Source organism: Erpetoichthys calabaricus, chromosome 2 (genome assembly GCF_900747795.2).
Source record: "Erpetoichthys calabaricus chromosome 2, fErpCal1.3, whole genome shotgun sequence".
Classification (NCBI taxonomy): domain Eukaryota; kingdom Metazoa; phylum Chordata; class Cladistia; order Polypteriformes; family Polypteridae; genus Erpetoichthys; species Erpetoichthys calabaricus.
In genome coordinates, this window is record NC_041395.2 from 286,415,152 (window position 1) to 286,432,226 (window position 17,075).

General features: G+C 37.8%; 1 protein-coding gene across 2 annotated transcripts in view; it reads right to left on the bottom strand.

Moving 5' to 3' along the window:
• slit1a (slit homolog 1a (Drosophila)) overlaps positions 1-17,075 on the bottom strand; it is a 342,025-nt gene that overhangs the window by 55,293 nt on the left and 269,657 nt on the right. For both annotated transcript variants that reach the window (XM_028795698.2, XM_051922445.1), the window contains exons 14-19: positions 9,490-9,653; positions 6,169-6,192; positions 1,434-1,578; positions 1,266-1,340; positions 265-408; positions 35-178 (exon numbers count right to left, since the gene is read on the bottom strand). In XM_028795698.2, coding sequence (XP_028651531.1) covers positions 35-178; positions 265-408; positions 1,266-1,340; positions 1,434-1,578; positions 6,169-6,192; positions 9,490-9,653 — 696 coding nt within the window. The remainder of the gene's footprint in view (positions 1-34; positions 179-264; positions 409-1,265; positions 1,341-1,433; positions 1,579-6,168; positions 6,193-9,489; positions 9,654-17,075) is intronic.

Genomic DNA, 17,075 nt, shown 5'->3' on the forward strand with positions numbered 1-17,075 from the left:
TTTCCTCTAGCTAATGAAGGCCCCAAATACTCACAATGTCGAGAGGGATTGCAGAGTATCAAATGCCCCAGGAGTTATAGTTGTTAGCTGGTTGTCGTAGAGTGATAACAGGCGTACATTTCGAAGCCCAGTAAAACTGTTGTTATGGATGCAATTGATGCGATTATTTCGCAGCATTCTACATGAGGGGGGAAAGAGAGAATCATTACAAGTTGGAGTCATATAACATTACAACAAAGGAATCTGAATTGGCCTAATACTCACAATGTGCGCAATCCGTCTAGTCCACGGAACATGCCACTTCTTACTGAGTCTAGTTGATTAGCAGTAAGGTGCAACTCATTGACTGAGATAGCACCCTCAAATGCTCCATCTTCTATTTCTGAAATCTTGTTGTTACTAAGGTTACTGTAAAGAAGAAATAATTGTACAGAATATGTTTTGGATCAACAGAAACAAAATCACTTAATTCATATAAATGCTTCCTAAGAAGAATTGTTATATATTTAAGGTCAAAGTATATCAAATCTTGTTGAAAAATTTTAGATGGTAACTGCAGTGATATCTAGAAGCCTAGCTTGGATTAGAAAAATAAGGGGATAATACTGGGGACTTTGTAATAAAGAAAATACATTTTATCTGAAAATAGGAAACCCAATGTACAGCAGGAAGTGTTTTGTTTTGTTATTTTTTTCTTCCTATACGTGATTCTTTGAAAGACAATATTGTTCACACAGAGAACCAAAGACACATGGAATGGGTTACAAAGTAATGTGGTATACAGTAGGACTTTAGCTACTTTCAAAATTAGATTTAATGTTACTGTATTTTGGAAGAATTAAGTGACTAGGAGTGGCAAGCTTTGTTGGGCTGAATGGCCTGTTCATATCTAAAGTGTTCTCATGATCTTTCTAAGCTAGACTGAAATAATCATGTACTATGAGTGCTCCAAAACATATCTAAAATAAAAATGACTAGCACATCAAGACATACTTGAAAACAATATCATGTGTATCTGTACAAGTCATAAACAGTGGGAGAAATTCCAGCTACCTATTTATGAACTGTGGAAACTCTGTTTAATTGAGTAGAGAAAAAATTATTTTAACTTTGGGCTCTGTTGGAATTCATTTGCTCCATGTGTTCTAATTAGTTTAAATGGTTGCTTGACATAGTTTCTCTAATAGAGTCAGAAAGATGTACTAATAGGTACATTATTAATTATAATATTATGAAAACAGTAGTAAATACTTAAATGTACTCACATTTTCTTGAGTTGTGATAGGGTTTTGAAGATACCTGTTGCTTCCAGAGTAGAAATTTCATTGCCATTTAGACGCCTGTTCAAATATAAAGACTACAGCTATAGAGATATCCCAAATTAATTGATGCAAAGTTAATAAGGTGGAACACAGTTTGTTTTTTTAACTCACAGCTCCACTGTGGATTGCGGGATATGTTCAGGAACCTTGGTGAGGCGAAGATTTGAGCAGTCTACTACATTGGACTCGCAGCGACACTTAGGTGGGCACACTGTATCACTGTTACACTCATTATTGAGACGGGTGTCTTCTGCACCTGAAACACAATATTCAGCTAAGTAAATGTACAGTATACATGTTGGGGTATGGAACAAACTTCATGTATAGCATGACAAAAAATCACTTGCGTAACAAAGGAAAACGTATATGTTCTCAAAGTATATACATAAGAAAATAAGAAATATACTGTGGTCAAGTCTTATGTCAATGGTATTTATTCAGTATCACACATGTGCAAGTAGGTGGGAGCTAAAGGGCTTGAGTAATGGTAATACCACATCAGACCAGGGGGTGGCAGGATGTGCTGACTGTCTTTCTCAGTTCCTTGCAGACCATTCCCGGGAAATCCCTCCAGGTTCCGGCACCTTTGATGACATCACTTCCGGTCCTGCTGCCTAAGGCCGGGTTTATATTTCATGCGACGTGATGCATTCTGCAGTGGACGCTTCTGCTACACAAGCGTTTTACTGTTTATACTTGCGCGCGTACTTTTTGTAAATCTGAACGAATCCACCAGGTGGCAGTGCGAGATATTATCACGGTGAGAACAGGTTTGGCTTCGCTGTGTTGTGAATTGCCTGGAACACCCATTAAATTCCGATGACACCTTACCGCAGTATCTCTGAAAAGGATGTTTAATGATTACATCTATCAATCCAGGGATGTGCCCATTCCAAATAGCATTGGGCACGAGGCAGAAACAATCCGTAGACAGGGCATCAGCTCATCGCAAGGTGAATACAAGCACTCACATACACTAGCCTCATTTTAGTGTCACCAAATCTGCATATCTTTGGAAGAAAACTGGAGCACACTGTGGAAACCCAGCAGGAAAACATGTAAACTCCAAGCAGGGAATACCAGCGACGTGACTCCCTGCAAGACAGCAGTGTTACCGCTCTGTCACCGTGTCACCCCCATGTGTATAATTATTAACAGTATTCATTATTTAAACGAAATTAACGATTTATCTGTAAAATGTAGCATAAATACTTTAATGCATTTCATCATGAAAGTGATATCAAGTATAAATCTAAAGATTCTAAATTTGCAGAGAGTTGGAATATCATAAATTTAATGTGTTCTGTGTGGTGATCCATTGCTGCTTTCCACTGCTGTCAGGTCAGGAGGAAGTCCCAGAAGCTTGTAGCTATTAAAAACTGGGATGACGTTTATGATGGTCTGCTTTAATGATAAAGTAAACTGCGAGGTTAAAGTGGACATTTCGAGATTAAAGCTGAAATTTCCACTTTAATCACAAAATACACCTTTTCACAATGTCCTTAATTTTTTTTCTCTGTGGCTGTACATTATGTTGCTGTTGTGAAGTTGCAAAAATAAAAGACGGCACAAAAGATGGTATGTGAGACTTTTAAAATGCATCGTGTCATTACGATGGGGAATATACAACGCTTAAATATAAAAGCACCACAAATGCATCTGTATGTCGGCATTTTGCTTCACCACATCGAACCATTCATCAAACATCAAAGCGCGCAGATCGATCCCGTAGGATCCGCATAGCGACTTTGTGTCACATGTAGATAGTAAACAGAGACTCTGACGTCACATTCCAACTTTTATCACACTGCACCCCCCGATTTTTTGCTGTTACTGTAACTCGCGCACGTTAATTTCTGAGGACCTGCTCAGAGGACAAGTTAAATGAAAACTGGAAATGCATTGCAGCCATGATACGTGCATGTACATGTTCTGAGCGTGAAGTATAAACGAGCCCTTAGACGACATCACTTCCGGCCCCGATGATGTCACTTCCTATGTGGGCCTTTAAAGCCGCAATCTTGCTTCCAGTCAAACAGTTCTGTTTTGGACTCAGTCTTGTGAACATCTCTGTTCAATTATTTAAAACTGCAGCCAGGATATAATATATGGGTGGCTGCCCCAGACCTTTATAATGTCTGGAGTGGATTCTTTATCACATCAGAAATTACTACAATAGGTACCCAATTATCACTGATTAATTTAACACAATCTAGCAACAATACTGAGTTTGAAACCCAAAAGTCATCAATATGGTGATTCTGAAATTAATTATATGATATGCAAACTTAGTAGAGACCAATGTGAGCACACATGACTGGTGACGAATGATAATGTCCTTTATGTCTTATCAGTTAATGAAGGGAAAGTAACTAAGAAAGTACCATATCAGAAAAAATATTTACGGCTTGAGACATAAATGACATGCATGACTTAGCCAATCATTATCACACCCTGAAATTGTAGACTTCTATTTATTTTGAACAAAATCAATTAATGCAAAAATGACATTTTTAGAAATATGATATCTGTTTGTGAAAAACTTTCCAATAAATGTTTTTCAAATTATTTGTTCAATTTTTCTAACAAATTCCTGTTTGTTGTCATATTACATCTATCAAACACTGCCATTACTATTTATAACATTGCAAATTCATTTTTGCACAGCTAAAAGATTTTTGAAAGTGCATTTATGATGAAAACGATAAAGATATTACAGTATATCAATCATGGTGGTGGCAATTGGAAACAATTATCAATCCACATTGTTTAAACAATTAATGTATTTGTCCTTCTAGATTATGAGTGTTCTAACTCCATTTCAGTGTCACAGTGAATCCTAGAAGCATTAGTGAAAAACAGGAACAAATCCTGGATGGAACTTTATCCTGTCCCAGCAACAAAGGTCAAACCCCACAACTCCTTGTAAACTGACTTCTGCTCATTTCCAGGGTTGAGAAAGCAGTATTACATGTCAATCTTTCTATTTTAGCAATGAAATATATAATATCTATACGTTGTAGTAGAATCAATTGGTAAAAGATTAATTTACATTGGTATTTTTTTTCTTTTTCCTATACATTATAAAACTGTATCAAGCATGCACACATCCATTTGCCCACTTTGGAGCTTTGTTTTTTCAGAACAAGAATCATTCCAGAAGAAGTAGTAGAATATTAGTAATCAACTGTGAAAAGGATTTTAGTTTATTGTAGGATGCACAAATATGAAAGGTCCCATTCATTGACACAGATTTCCCAATTATTTGCATGTGATTTGGTGAACCTATGGTATTTTAGTGCTAGGCTTACAAATTTAGAATTTTTACTAATTCAAAACTGATTGAAAGTTTCAATAAATTGTAAAGTAAAAAAAAGAGTTTTGTTATTTTTGCAGATTACAACATTTTTAGAATGAATTGGTCATGCAATAATTAGCCCCACTCCTTCACAACTGGGTTTGAACCCCCAACCCAAAAGTTGTGTGCATGCTGCTTTAACCAATAAGTAAATTTCTAGGCAGCACAGATTAGTATAGAACACTAGAAATTGAATCCATGAAACAAAAAATTGTTGTCAAGAATGTTGTACTTTATATTTTGTAAAGTTGAATTTAGAAGTTATTGCAACCCCTGGTCCTTAAATAAGATGGTGTGTGACATAACTACTGGAATATGTGCATTGTAAACACAAACAATAATGTGTTCTCAGACACAAAAAATTGTATAGAGAAACAGAATCAAAAATTAAAAAATTAACAAAAATAATACAATCAAAAAACTAAAAGAATTAAAAAAAAAACAAAACATCCCGCAAGAGATCTGTAGGCATCAGTTAAGTTTGATCAATACTTAATGTGTCACCTATGGTTTATGTATTTAATAAGCTTGTACTCATAAACTGTATATGACTTGCTTACGAAATATTACTCTTTCATAATTGTTTCTATTTATTATAATTATTGCTTGAATTTCCTTTTTATTATACATTCTTGCTTTTTTCTTTGACAAATATGAACTTTGTTATCAGATCTCTAGCAAAAGGGGGTAAATCTCCTACTTAAACACTGATTAGTTTATTGTACCAAAAGAATATTATTTGAATGTTATAAAAACTGTTACCACACTTGTTGGTGCCATTTGAGAAACCTAGCACTTCTGAAACCTGGACATACTAGAACAACACACCCACTGATCTTTTCTACCCCTGGACTTTTGGACTATTGCCACCCACGATTTTTTTCCCGTGCAGTCAGGTTTTCCTCTTAAGATCCCAAATGTGTGAGGTTTAGGTAGCTGATTCTGCTGAATTAAGTTATAGTATCCCACAACTCTGAATTAAATAAGCAATTACAGCAAGGCTTAAGTGTGCTAATGAATTGAAAAACAAAAGTCTGAAATGGGCTCTCACATTATTTAAAGTAGAATCCTACACTGCCAACTGTTGCAGGGTTAGGAGGAAGGTTTCTCATTATTGGCAGTGAGATTAAGTAAATCTTTAAAGGTTGTTTGTATGGGAATGTACTGGTTCCTTCCACAGTCTAAGGACATGCTCCAGTGTTAGCAACAGTAAACTGACCAGTTATGTCTGAAATGTTCATCAGCATGCAATGGTGGTGTCATTAAAAAGTAAATGTATTTTATGCTATCATGTGAGGTTTCTGTTTTAAGCCTTGTTTTGACTAGGATAAATAATTTAATTCAGCAGATACTTATTTAAAGTTTTGTTCATTATAGCTGGTGGGTCTTACATGTTTTCCTGATATACTATGTTACAAGAATTGGTGATTATGAATCACGTAGGATAATGCTTTCAAAATTAAAAGTTAAAATAGTTTTCTTACATACCTGGGATGAAGTATTGCTCCTTAGCTGCAGAAAATAAAAAAGATAAGCACATATATTAACCTTTTAAAAACATCCTTAAACAATAAACTACCAAACCAAAAACAGACAAAAATGAATATTACTGTACTTTGGTTTGTTAATTTATATTTTACATACATTTATAATCCATTTACCTGTTACTCTAATGTAGAACTGTTCATGTAATACTTCACCAACACAAGCCATCTGCATTTCAAGATGAACTCCCAGTTTCAGTGGCTGCCCTTTGAGCTTAACTATTGGTGCTATTACAATTTTGCTCTTTTTAATACTTAGCTCACCAATTCAGATTCTATAATGTAGTTAAAAGATGATTCACCCTAGGATTTTTCAAAAAACCATCATGCAGCTGCCAAATTAATCATTAAGTCTCAGCATACTGCAGTAACAATCAGTATAACCAAAAAGTCAAACTGATACCTTTCTAACCTGGAATACAAATAAACAAACAAGCAAGTATAAAAATGAAAAAATATATATAATTACTGACTGGTACCCTGTACCAGCACTTTTTCATTACGCCTTTATGAATAACACCAACCCCACTCCCCTGCCAATTTTTTGTTCTATAAATATGAGTGCATTATTACAGTCCTTCAAGGGTGAGTTTTCCATTTTAACCAATGGATTTTGTAACACAAAATTTCTAAAGTGTGGAGGTTGTACTAGTCAGGATCATGGGTTAAAGCAGTTTGGTGCAGTAAGATACAATTCAACAGAGTACATTACCTAATGTTGCCTTAACCGTGTAACTGGGCTAACCAACTAACGTGTAACCTGTTAAGACTGGGTAAAAAAAATTTTCTGCTACATGTTTTTTTTTTTTGTTTTTTTTGTTAAGGAACTTTTGACATTTTGGAAGGTTTCTGACATAAGGGAACCTCTGTGTGGGATTATTTTTACAAGTTATTATCTCAGGATATGTTAATTATTATGTTATGTTTGTTTTACCACAATGTTATATTGTTTATGCATGGGTGGTGCCATTTTGAGTAGCTGGTGCTAGGATGCAGATCTCAGTTGCTGTGTCATGTCCCCTGAAAGTTGTATCTCAAGACAACTTGCTTATTAACATCTGACACTGATGTTGGTCATTTTCAGTCTATTTGACTCTCCTTAGTGATATTTGGTTGAAGGATTAAAATTAGCATTTTGACTATGAGTTTGCCTAGTGTTTTGGTTTTAGAACCTGATTTTCCTCGTCTTCTAGGTCTAGAAATTTTTACATTTAAGGTTTTGGTCCATCTTATGATCTCTTTAACTAGTTATTTTTGTAGCAGGGAAGTTTGAATTTTAAAAAGTATGTGAGCATTGCCTATACTGCAACCCAGTCATACTGCTAGCTTTTCTGTCTGGCAATTAAAATAATTTTGTTTTTCTTACTTCTCTGTCTGAAAATCACTAGAAGGGGAAATTGAGCCCCTTAATTGTGGAAAGAGTTCTGACAAGTGTAATAGTATAACATATCACAATAAAGAATGAGCCCAGGTTGCAGGAATGTTAAACAGGCAGGACTGAGTGGGTAGACCTTCTTGTAGAAGTATACAGTCTGGGGCCATAAAATGAAGACCCTAAAGCAAGTACAGTAAAACCTTGATTATCCGTCACTCAATTAACCTTCAGTCTCCATTAACCGTCAGGGCAAAGAATCAAATAATTGCATACGCCAGTGTGCTTCAAGTACTGCTTCAATTTATGGAGTAGGAAGAACAACAGAGAATTATATAAAGCGTGATTCCAACAAAATTAAAAAATGTGTAATGAAAATGGAAACCACTGATGGTAATGTTATTCTGTGTTAATGTTCTTCTGCATTGTAATTTTCTTTTTAAATTCTGTTATATTATGTTCTATTAATATATTGTGACGTCCAGGCAGCTTGTGATGAATTGTGTGGGAGCAGAAAGGGCGGAATGCTGTGTAAGTAATGGGACAGGGTGAAGGGCTTCTGTTCTGTAAGGGGCAGACACACCTCTTAGGAGATGAGTGACAGGAGAAGTTAGGAGAAAAAAGAAGGTGTGGCGGAAGGAAGTTTTGTGTAGGGAGTCAGGAGACAATAAGGAGGAGTGTTTGCTGAATAGAAAAAGAATGTGAGTGGCAGGAGATGATTATTAGTAGGAAAATCTTCCTTTTATTGTTTTGGAGATGTGCTCTGTAACCCAGTTAACGGAGTATAAGATAAGGCACCGTCAGTTATGGAATGAAGACTCCAAGTAAAATGTAGAAAACTCCGGTACCTCTGAATTGAATTTGCTTATTATGCTGGTCATTTACAGTATTATACAAATTAATTTTGATAATACTGTGTTACATTTTGTTAATGTAGTTTTTTTTTGTAAATAAATACAACTATTCACTAAACAAACCTACTGTGTATTATTTATAAAGTAGCTGTTCTGTTATCCATCTTTTCTCTTATCACAGCCTCGGTCCCGGCCCCTGACAGATAATCAAGGTTTTACTGTTCTCAGACTGTGATAATATTAAAGAGACAGTGGGGAATGGAGGTTAACTGCACAACAGTCCCCCAGTATGTATGGTGGCAACAGCGAAACTCTCCAGGTTATTAATGGCCCCTTGCTGCCTATTATAGTGTGAGTCCTGGTACATTAATAGAGAAGGACAAATGATCCTAGGAGGTTACAAAGCCATTCCTGACCCTTGGGGTCATCTTCAGAAGTTCCCAGGAGTGGTTCCTATTACCCAACTTAACTCAGAATTGGATTTAGCACATTTAAGAATGGTATGTGTCCTTTACTACTTGGTAACCTTCTGTTACTATTTGTAAAATAAATATTTCTTTGTGTACCTGGTGAAATGTCTCTTTGCTGTTTTGGGATGAGGTTTATGTTATGAAGGAAAAACTGAAACTTTTTTCCAGGGGTAATTTATATTGACTGATTCACAGCTCAAAAAAGAATAAATATTGTGAATATGTCAGGTAATATACATTACATTTAAAAATTTTGTCAAATGCTCTGCATTATGTACAACCTGGAAAATCCACTTATAAAAACATTCATAAAATTAATTAAATGTTCTCCCTTATTTATTTTATATCTGCTTAGAAATATATTTAAAGTTACATTCAATTATAAACCTTACATACACACACATCTTCTCTCTGCAATATGAAGATGTTTGCCCCATCCTCTGACTATAATTCAACTGGGCCAAAACCAAAGTGACAGAAGAAATGTAACAACAGAGTGAAATATTTTGTGATACAGGCAGGAAATTATAGAGAGAAATTAAGACACTGTAAAGTTAAAGTATACTTACCTGAGCAGCGAAACTTCTTGCTTTTAATTTGTCCAATGCGCTTGTTGGCTAGCCGACGTGGACTGGCACATCGTGCTCCACTGGTTTCAATAGGGTTGGTGCGCAGGTAATCTGCCAACCATTTCAGATTGCAATCGCAAATAAATGGATTTTGTGCCAAATGCCTACATTGAAGATGACATTCAATACTTAATATTGTTATGTAACACTATTACACTTATTCACATTTTTAAAAATCAGGTTTGAAGGAGAACAGCATTCCACTGTAAATCTATTAACATCTTTCTTTTTTTATTGATTTTATTAAAAACAAGTAACATTCTATACAATCAAGTCAAAGTAGACTAAAAGTTTAGGAGTAGAAATATAAATTCTTATTCTAAAATGATTAGATCTTGCTAGGTTTTAAAAAATGTTTTGAACAGATCCTCTAAGTGAGAATTTGATTTTTTCCATATTCGAATAGTATGCAACATCAGTTACCCACTGACTTATAAGAGGTGGGATAGGATTCTTCCAGTTGAGCAAGATAAGTCTACATGCTAGTAGTGAAGTGAAGGCAATTACAGTTTGTTTGTCCTTCTCCATTTTAAGCCCATCTGGGAGTACACCAAACATAACTGTTAATGCATTAGGACTGATTGTGACACCAAGGCTCTCTGATAGGCATTTAAAGACTCTTGCCAAAATATGTCACCCAGTGAGGCTAGAGCTTGATTGCAACGTTCACAGGGTGGGTCTTGCCCTGAAAATATTTTGGACAAATTTAAACGAGATAGATATGCTTGATAAAAGATTTTAAGTTGAGTAACTGTATGCTTTATGTATATGGAATTAGGGTGAATTCTGTGTATGACTTCCATTCCTTTTTTGAATTGTTGATTAAGAAATCCTTTTCTGGTATCTTTGAAAGTAAGGGATTTTAAAATGCTTTTATATATATTACAGAAATGCTGTCTGAGTCTTCAAAACTGATCATTATGTCTTGAAAGTTGGGTACAGCCATGCCACCTTCTGCTTTAGATTGTTGTAGGGTCGCCCTTTGAATGCCTGGATGTTTTGAATTCCAAATAAATGAGGTTATGATTGAATCAATTTCTTAACAAATTATTTGTTAATGTATATGGCTTTAAAATAGAAAAAGAATCTTAGGAAGGAAACTCATCTTGACAATGTTAATTCTCCCTGCTAAAGTGAGATGGAGAGTAAACCATGCACATGTACATCTTGTTTAAGTTTTTTCCGTGCTGACAGCAAAATTTTGTTGTAAGAGCTTTATATTTTCTTCTGATGTTTACCCCTAGGTATTTAAACTGGTCTGTGATGATAAAAGGTGTCCAATCTAATGTTGTGTGCTAGAAAGCTCACTGGAAAAAGCACACTTTTATTCAAATTAATTTTGAGTCCAGATATCATCTGCTGTTAGGACTGCAGGAACAGAATTTTGTTGGTCAAAACAAAATAATCCCCTTTATCAAAGACGCATTTCGGAAGTGCACAGCCAGTGGTTCAATGGCAATTGCAAATAGAAGTGGTGACAGGGGACATCCTTGTCTCGTACCACATTTTAGTTTGAACTAGTCAGAAGTAATGTTAATACAAACAGAAGCTTTTAAACTGATATATAGTAGTTTGATCCATGCATATACGTATGTTCGGGCCAAACCCAAATTTGTGCAATGTAGTGAATAGGTAGTCTGATTCAACCATATTAAATGCTTTTCTGCATCTAAAGATAATAAGGTCTCCAGGGTGTTAGATTTTATGAGTGAATATATTACATTTAACAGGCATCAAAGATTGGAGGCTAAGTGTCTGCCTTTAATAAATCCAGTTTGGTCTTATGAAATTACCAAAGGAAGCACTTTCTCAATTCTTCTAGCTAGAACTTTGGATGGCATCTTAACCATCTTGATCATTATTCAGAAGTGAGATTGGTCTGTGTGATGCATAGTGTAATAAATCCTTATTTTTCTTTGGAAAGATGATAATTAATGCTTGGTGAAAAGTTTGAGGTAGAATTTTATTGTCTCTGCTTTTATAAATGTTACTAATAAAAGGGAAGCTAACTTAATTATTTTTTTTAGGGTAGCCATCACGGCCTACTGCTTCCTCACTCTGAAGTGAGTTTATAGCATCTAGTAATTCTGAAAGTGACAGAGGTTTATCCAGTTCCTCTGCACTGAGATTGTCTGGCTGTAGTATCAAAAAACATTAGATTGTGTCTTGTCTTTCTTTCTGTAGAAGGATGGAATAACAGATTTAATCCAAATAGGATGTAGCACTGCATGTCTGGCTAACTTGAAGCTTATTCACTGTAATGTAATTTATAAAACCAAAACATTAAATATGAAAGAAAATAGATGGATGTACTGAAGAATAAATATTCTTCTTCTTTCAGCTGCTCCCATTAGGGGTTGCCACAGCGGATCATCTTCTTCCATATCTTTCTGTCCTCTGCATCTTGTTCTGTTACACTCATCACCTGCATGTCCTCTCTCACCACATCCATAAACCTTCGCTTAGGCCTTCCTCTTTTCCTCTTCCCTGGCAGCTCTATCCTTAGCATCCTTCTCCCAATATACCTACCATCTCTCCTCTGCACATGTCCAAACCAATGCAATCTCGCCTCTCTGACTTTGTCTCCCAATCGTCCATCTTGAGCTGACCCTCTAATGTACTCATTTCTAATCCTATCCATCATCGTCACACCCAATGCAAATCTTAGCGTCTTTAACTCTGCTACCTCCAGCTCTGTCTCGTGCTTTCTCGTCAGTGCCACCGTCTCCAACCCATATAACATAGCTGGTCTCACTACCATCCTGTAGACCTTCCCTTTCACTCTTGTTGATACCTGTCTGTCACAAATTACTCCTGACACTCTTCTCCACCCATTCCACCCTGTTTGCACTCTTTTTCACCTCTCTTCCACAAGCCACATTGCTCTGTACTGTTGTTCCTAAGTATTTAAACTCATCCACCTTCGCCAACTCTACTCCCTGCATCCTCACCATTCCACTGACCTCCCTCTCATTTACACACATGTATTCTGTCTTGTTCCTACTGACCTTCATTCCTCTCCTCTCTAGAGCATATCTCCACCTCTCCAGGGTCTCCTCAACCTGCTCCCTACTATTGCTACAGATCACAATGTCATCAGCAAAGATCATAGTCCACGGGGACTCCGGTCTAATCTCGTCTGTCAACCTGTACATCACCACTGCAAATAAGAAAGGGCTCAGAGCCGATCCCTGATGTAATCCCATCTCCAACTTGAATGCATCCGTCACTCCTACTGCAGACCTCACCACTGTCACAGTTCCCTCGTACATATCCTGTACAACCCTTACGTACTTCTCTGCCACTCCCGACTTCCTTATGCAATACCACAGGTCCTCTCAAGGCACCCTGTCATATGCTTTCTCCAGGTCCACAAAGACGCAATGCAACTCCTTCTGGCCTTCTCTAAACTTCTCCATCAACATTCTCAGAGCAAACACTGCATCTGTAGTGCTCTTTCTTGGCATGAAACCCTACTGCTGCTCACTAATCATCACCTCACTTCTTAACCTAGCTTTCACTACTCTTTCCCATAATTTCATGCTGTGGCTCATCAATTTTATTCCCCTGTAGTTACTGCAGTCCTTCACATCCCTCTTATTCTTAAATATCGGCACCAGTACACTTCTTCTCCACTCCTCAGGCATCCTCTCACTTTCCAAGATTCCATTTAACAATCTGGTTAAAAACTCCACTCCCATTTCTTCTAAACACCTCCATGCTTCCATAGGTATGTCATTTGGACCAACGGCCTTTCCATTTTTCATCCTCTTCATAGCTGTCCTTATTTTCTCCTTGCTAATCCATTGCACTTCCTGATTCACTATCTCCACATCATCCAACCTCTTCTCTCTCTCATTCTCTTCATTCATCAGCCTCTCAAAGTACTCTTTCCATCTTCTCAACAAACTCTCCTCGCTTGTGAGTACGTTTCCATCTTTATCCTTTATTACCCTAACCTGCTGCACATCTTTCCCAGTTCGGTCCCTCTGTGTAGCCAATCAGTACATGTCCTTTTCTCCCTCCTTGTTTCCAACCTCTCGTACAACTCACCATATGCCTTTTCTTTAGCCTTCACCACCTCTCTCTTCACCTCGCACCTTATCTCCTTGTACTCTTGTCTACTTTCTGCATCTCTCTGACTATCCCACTTCTTCTTTGCCATCCTCTTCCTCTGTATACTCTCCTGTATTTCTTCATTCCACCACCAGGTTTCCTTTTCCTCCTTCCTCTTTCCAGATGTCACGCCAAGCACCCTTCTTGCTGTCACCCTTACTACATCTGCTGTAGTTTTCCAGCTGTCTGGTAACTCTTCACTGCCAATCAGTACCTGTCTCACCTCCTCCCTAAACTCAACCTTGCAGTCTTCCTTTTTCAACTTCCACCATTTGATCCTTGGCTCTGCCCTCACTCTCTTCCTCTTCTTGATCTCCAATGTCATCCTACAGACCACCATCCTATGCTGCTTAACTACATTTTCCCCTGCCACCACTTTGCAGTCTTCAATCTCCTTCAGATCAACTCTTCTGCATAGGATGTAATCTACCTGTGTGCATCTTCCTCCACTCTTGTACGTAACCCTATGTTCCTCCATCTTCTTAAAATACTTATTCACCACAGCTATGTCCATCCTTTTGGCAAAATTCACTATCCTCTGACCTTCTTCATTCCTCTCCTTGACACCATACCTACCCATCACCTCCTCATCTCCACTGTTCCCTTCACCAACATGCCAATTGAAATCCGCTCCAATCACCACTTTCTGTCCCTTGGGTACACTGTTCATCACTTCATCCAATTCACTCAAAAAATTTTCTTTTTCACCCATTGCACACCCAACTTGCGATGCATATGCACTAACAACATTCATCATCACACCTCCAATTTCCAGCTTCATAATCATTACTCTGCCTGACACTCTTTTCACCTCCAAAACACTCTTGACATACTGTTCCTTCAGAATAAATCCTACCCCATTTCTCCTCCCATCCACACCATGATAGAACAATCTGAATCCACCTCCGATCCATCTGGCCTTACTACCCTTTCATTGAGTCTCTTGCACGCACAATATATCAACCTTCCTTCTCTCCATCTTATCTGCTAACTCTCTCCCCTTACCAGTCATACTGCCAACATTCAAAGTTCCTACCCTCCGTTCCACTCTCTTTACTTTCCTCCTCTCCTCCTGCCTCCAGACACGTCTCCCCCCTCTTCTTCTTCTTCTTCTTCGGCCAACAGTAGCCCAATTTCTGCCAGCACCCTGTTGGCTAACAGTACTGGTGGTGGTCCTTGTTAACCCGGGGCTCGACCGATCCAGTATGGAAATTTGTATTGTTATATCACATATTGATTTGGCAAAATTTTACACCGGATGCCCTTCCTGATGTAACCCTCCCCATTTATCTGGGCTTGGGAACGGCACGAAGAAACACACTGGTTTGTGCATCCCCTGTGGCTGAAGAATAAATATTAAAATAATAAAACATTAAATGCTATTATTGTTCTATTAATATTCTGAGATGGCAAGGAAAACCCTTGTAATGTGCTGAGGAACCAATAAACATTCATTGTGCACTGCAAGTGAAGGCATAGGCGGATACACTATTGCTGAGAGAAGAATTATAAAAATGTTGGACAAGCACAAATTCTCTGCAGTTATGATCACAGGAAAATATGAATGAACTCAGAAGTAAGCTATTGTACAGTGTGGTGGGCGGCTGAGGGCTGTGCCCAGCCGGGACGCCTAGAAGGACCGAGAGAGGGACTATGCCTCCCCCGGACCACGAGAGGGCAGCCGCCCTGGCTTGTATGGCGGCCATGGGAACATGGAAGCTCAACCCTATAGGAGCCCATGGCCACTGCCAGGGGGTGCCCAGACGATTGTGGAGCCCTGGACGTCAGCACTTCCACCACACCCGGAGGTGCTGGCAGAAGGAATACTGGGGACACCCGGAGTGCTTCCAGGTGCTCATGCGGCACTTCTGCCACACCAAGAAGTACCACATGGAAGTTCATCACAGGGCACCTGGAGCACGTTCGGGTGGGTATAAAAGAGGCCACCTCCCTCCAGTCGAAAGCCGGAGTCGGGAGGAAGAGGACGAAACTCAGAGGAGAGGAGTAGAGGCAGTGAGAAGAGGAAGGTGCATTGGAAGGCCCGGAATCTAATTGTGGTTGGTGTAGGGGCACTGTCTGCTGTGCGGGACTTTATGGACACTTTTAATTGTAAATAAACGTGTGTTTTTGACTATCGGTGTCTGCCTGTCTGTGACCAGGGCTGGTGTTCCACAACAGATACTACATTTTACAGTACACAAAACTAAACTATTAAAGTCATCATCATGAAAAATCTTTGTTAAAACTGAAAAATGGAAGGCAAAAACAATAGGGAAAACTATTATTGAAAATCAAGAAAATACAATGAACTATAAAGTATGAATTTCCATGCCCCATCATTAATCATTTCTCCATTAAAATTTGCTCTCTGTGGCAATGCTCTATGGCAATGTTCAAGCCACAGCTTGGGTCATCTTTAAGAATTTTTTTCCACAACTAAATTCTTTAGCCGATATGTTGACTGTAACATATGAAGGGGACTTAACCAGGTATACAAATTGGAAATGTGAGGGGTAGGGAATTTAGGACAGGCCCAATTTAGAACTATACATCAGGGGATAAACAATGGTGTAAAAACAAATATGAATAGTACAGTAAATTCTAACCCAAAGTTTAAATGCAAAAGTAAAAAAGGAACATATTAAAAATAGCGTGCCTTGATGCAAGAAGTATCAAAAATAAACCAAGTGCACTAGAGTTGTATGTAGCTGATCGTAATTAAGATATTATAGCAGTAGCAGGAACCTGGTTAAATAACAAAGATGGGATAAGCGTAACATAGATGGGTACACATTTTTATCAAGGATTACAGAACAAAAAGGAGGGAGAGTTGTTGTTTATGTGAAGCAGAATTTAAATGCAAGTTTCCTTTAATTGGATGATGAGCCACATCTTAGTCAGTATATCTGGAAAACATCAAAAAGAGGCCTTATTTAAGGAGTGTGCTATAGCCACCCCCCAATGCAGACGGTAATTTCAATGCACACCTTTTTTCACAAGTTTACAGAGGGATATTATAGTCATGGGGGACTTTAACTATCTGAATATTAATTAGGCTAACTTTGCAAATAGTGAAGTACAACAACAGGAGTTTACAGACACAACAAATGACTGTTTTTCAACACCTTATGTCAAAGCACCAACACAAGGGGAAGCCTGTTTAGATTTAGTATTTTGTAATAACCAGGATAGAATTGGCGGTACAGAGGTGATTGAACCTAAGGGTCAAGTGACGAAAATATAATAAAATTCTCAGTGTTCTGGCAAAGTGTGGCTGCAAAGACTAAAACTTAAGTTTAAATTTGGTGGGGTAAATTTTGAAAAGATACAGCAAAGCCTAAAAGTAATAAACTGGGAAAAGCTTTTGGTTGTGGAGACATATAAATTAGGGCAGGTATGCCCCAAAAATT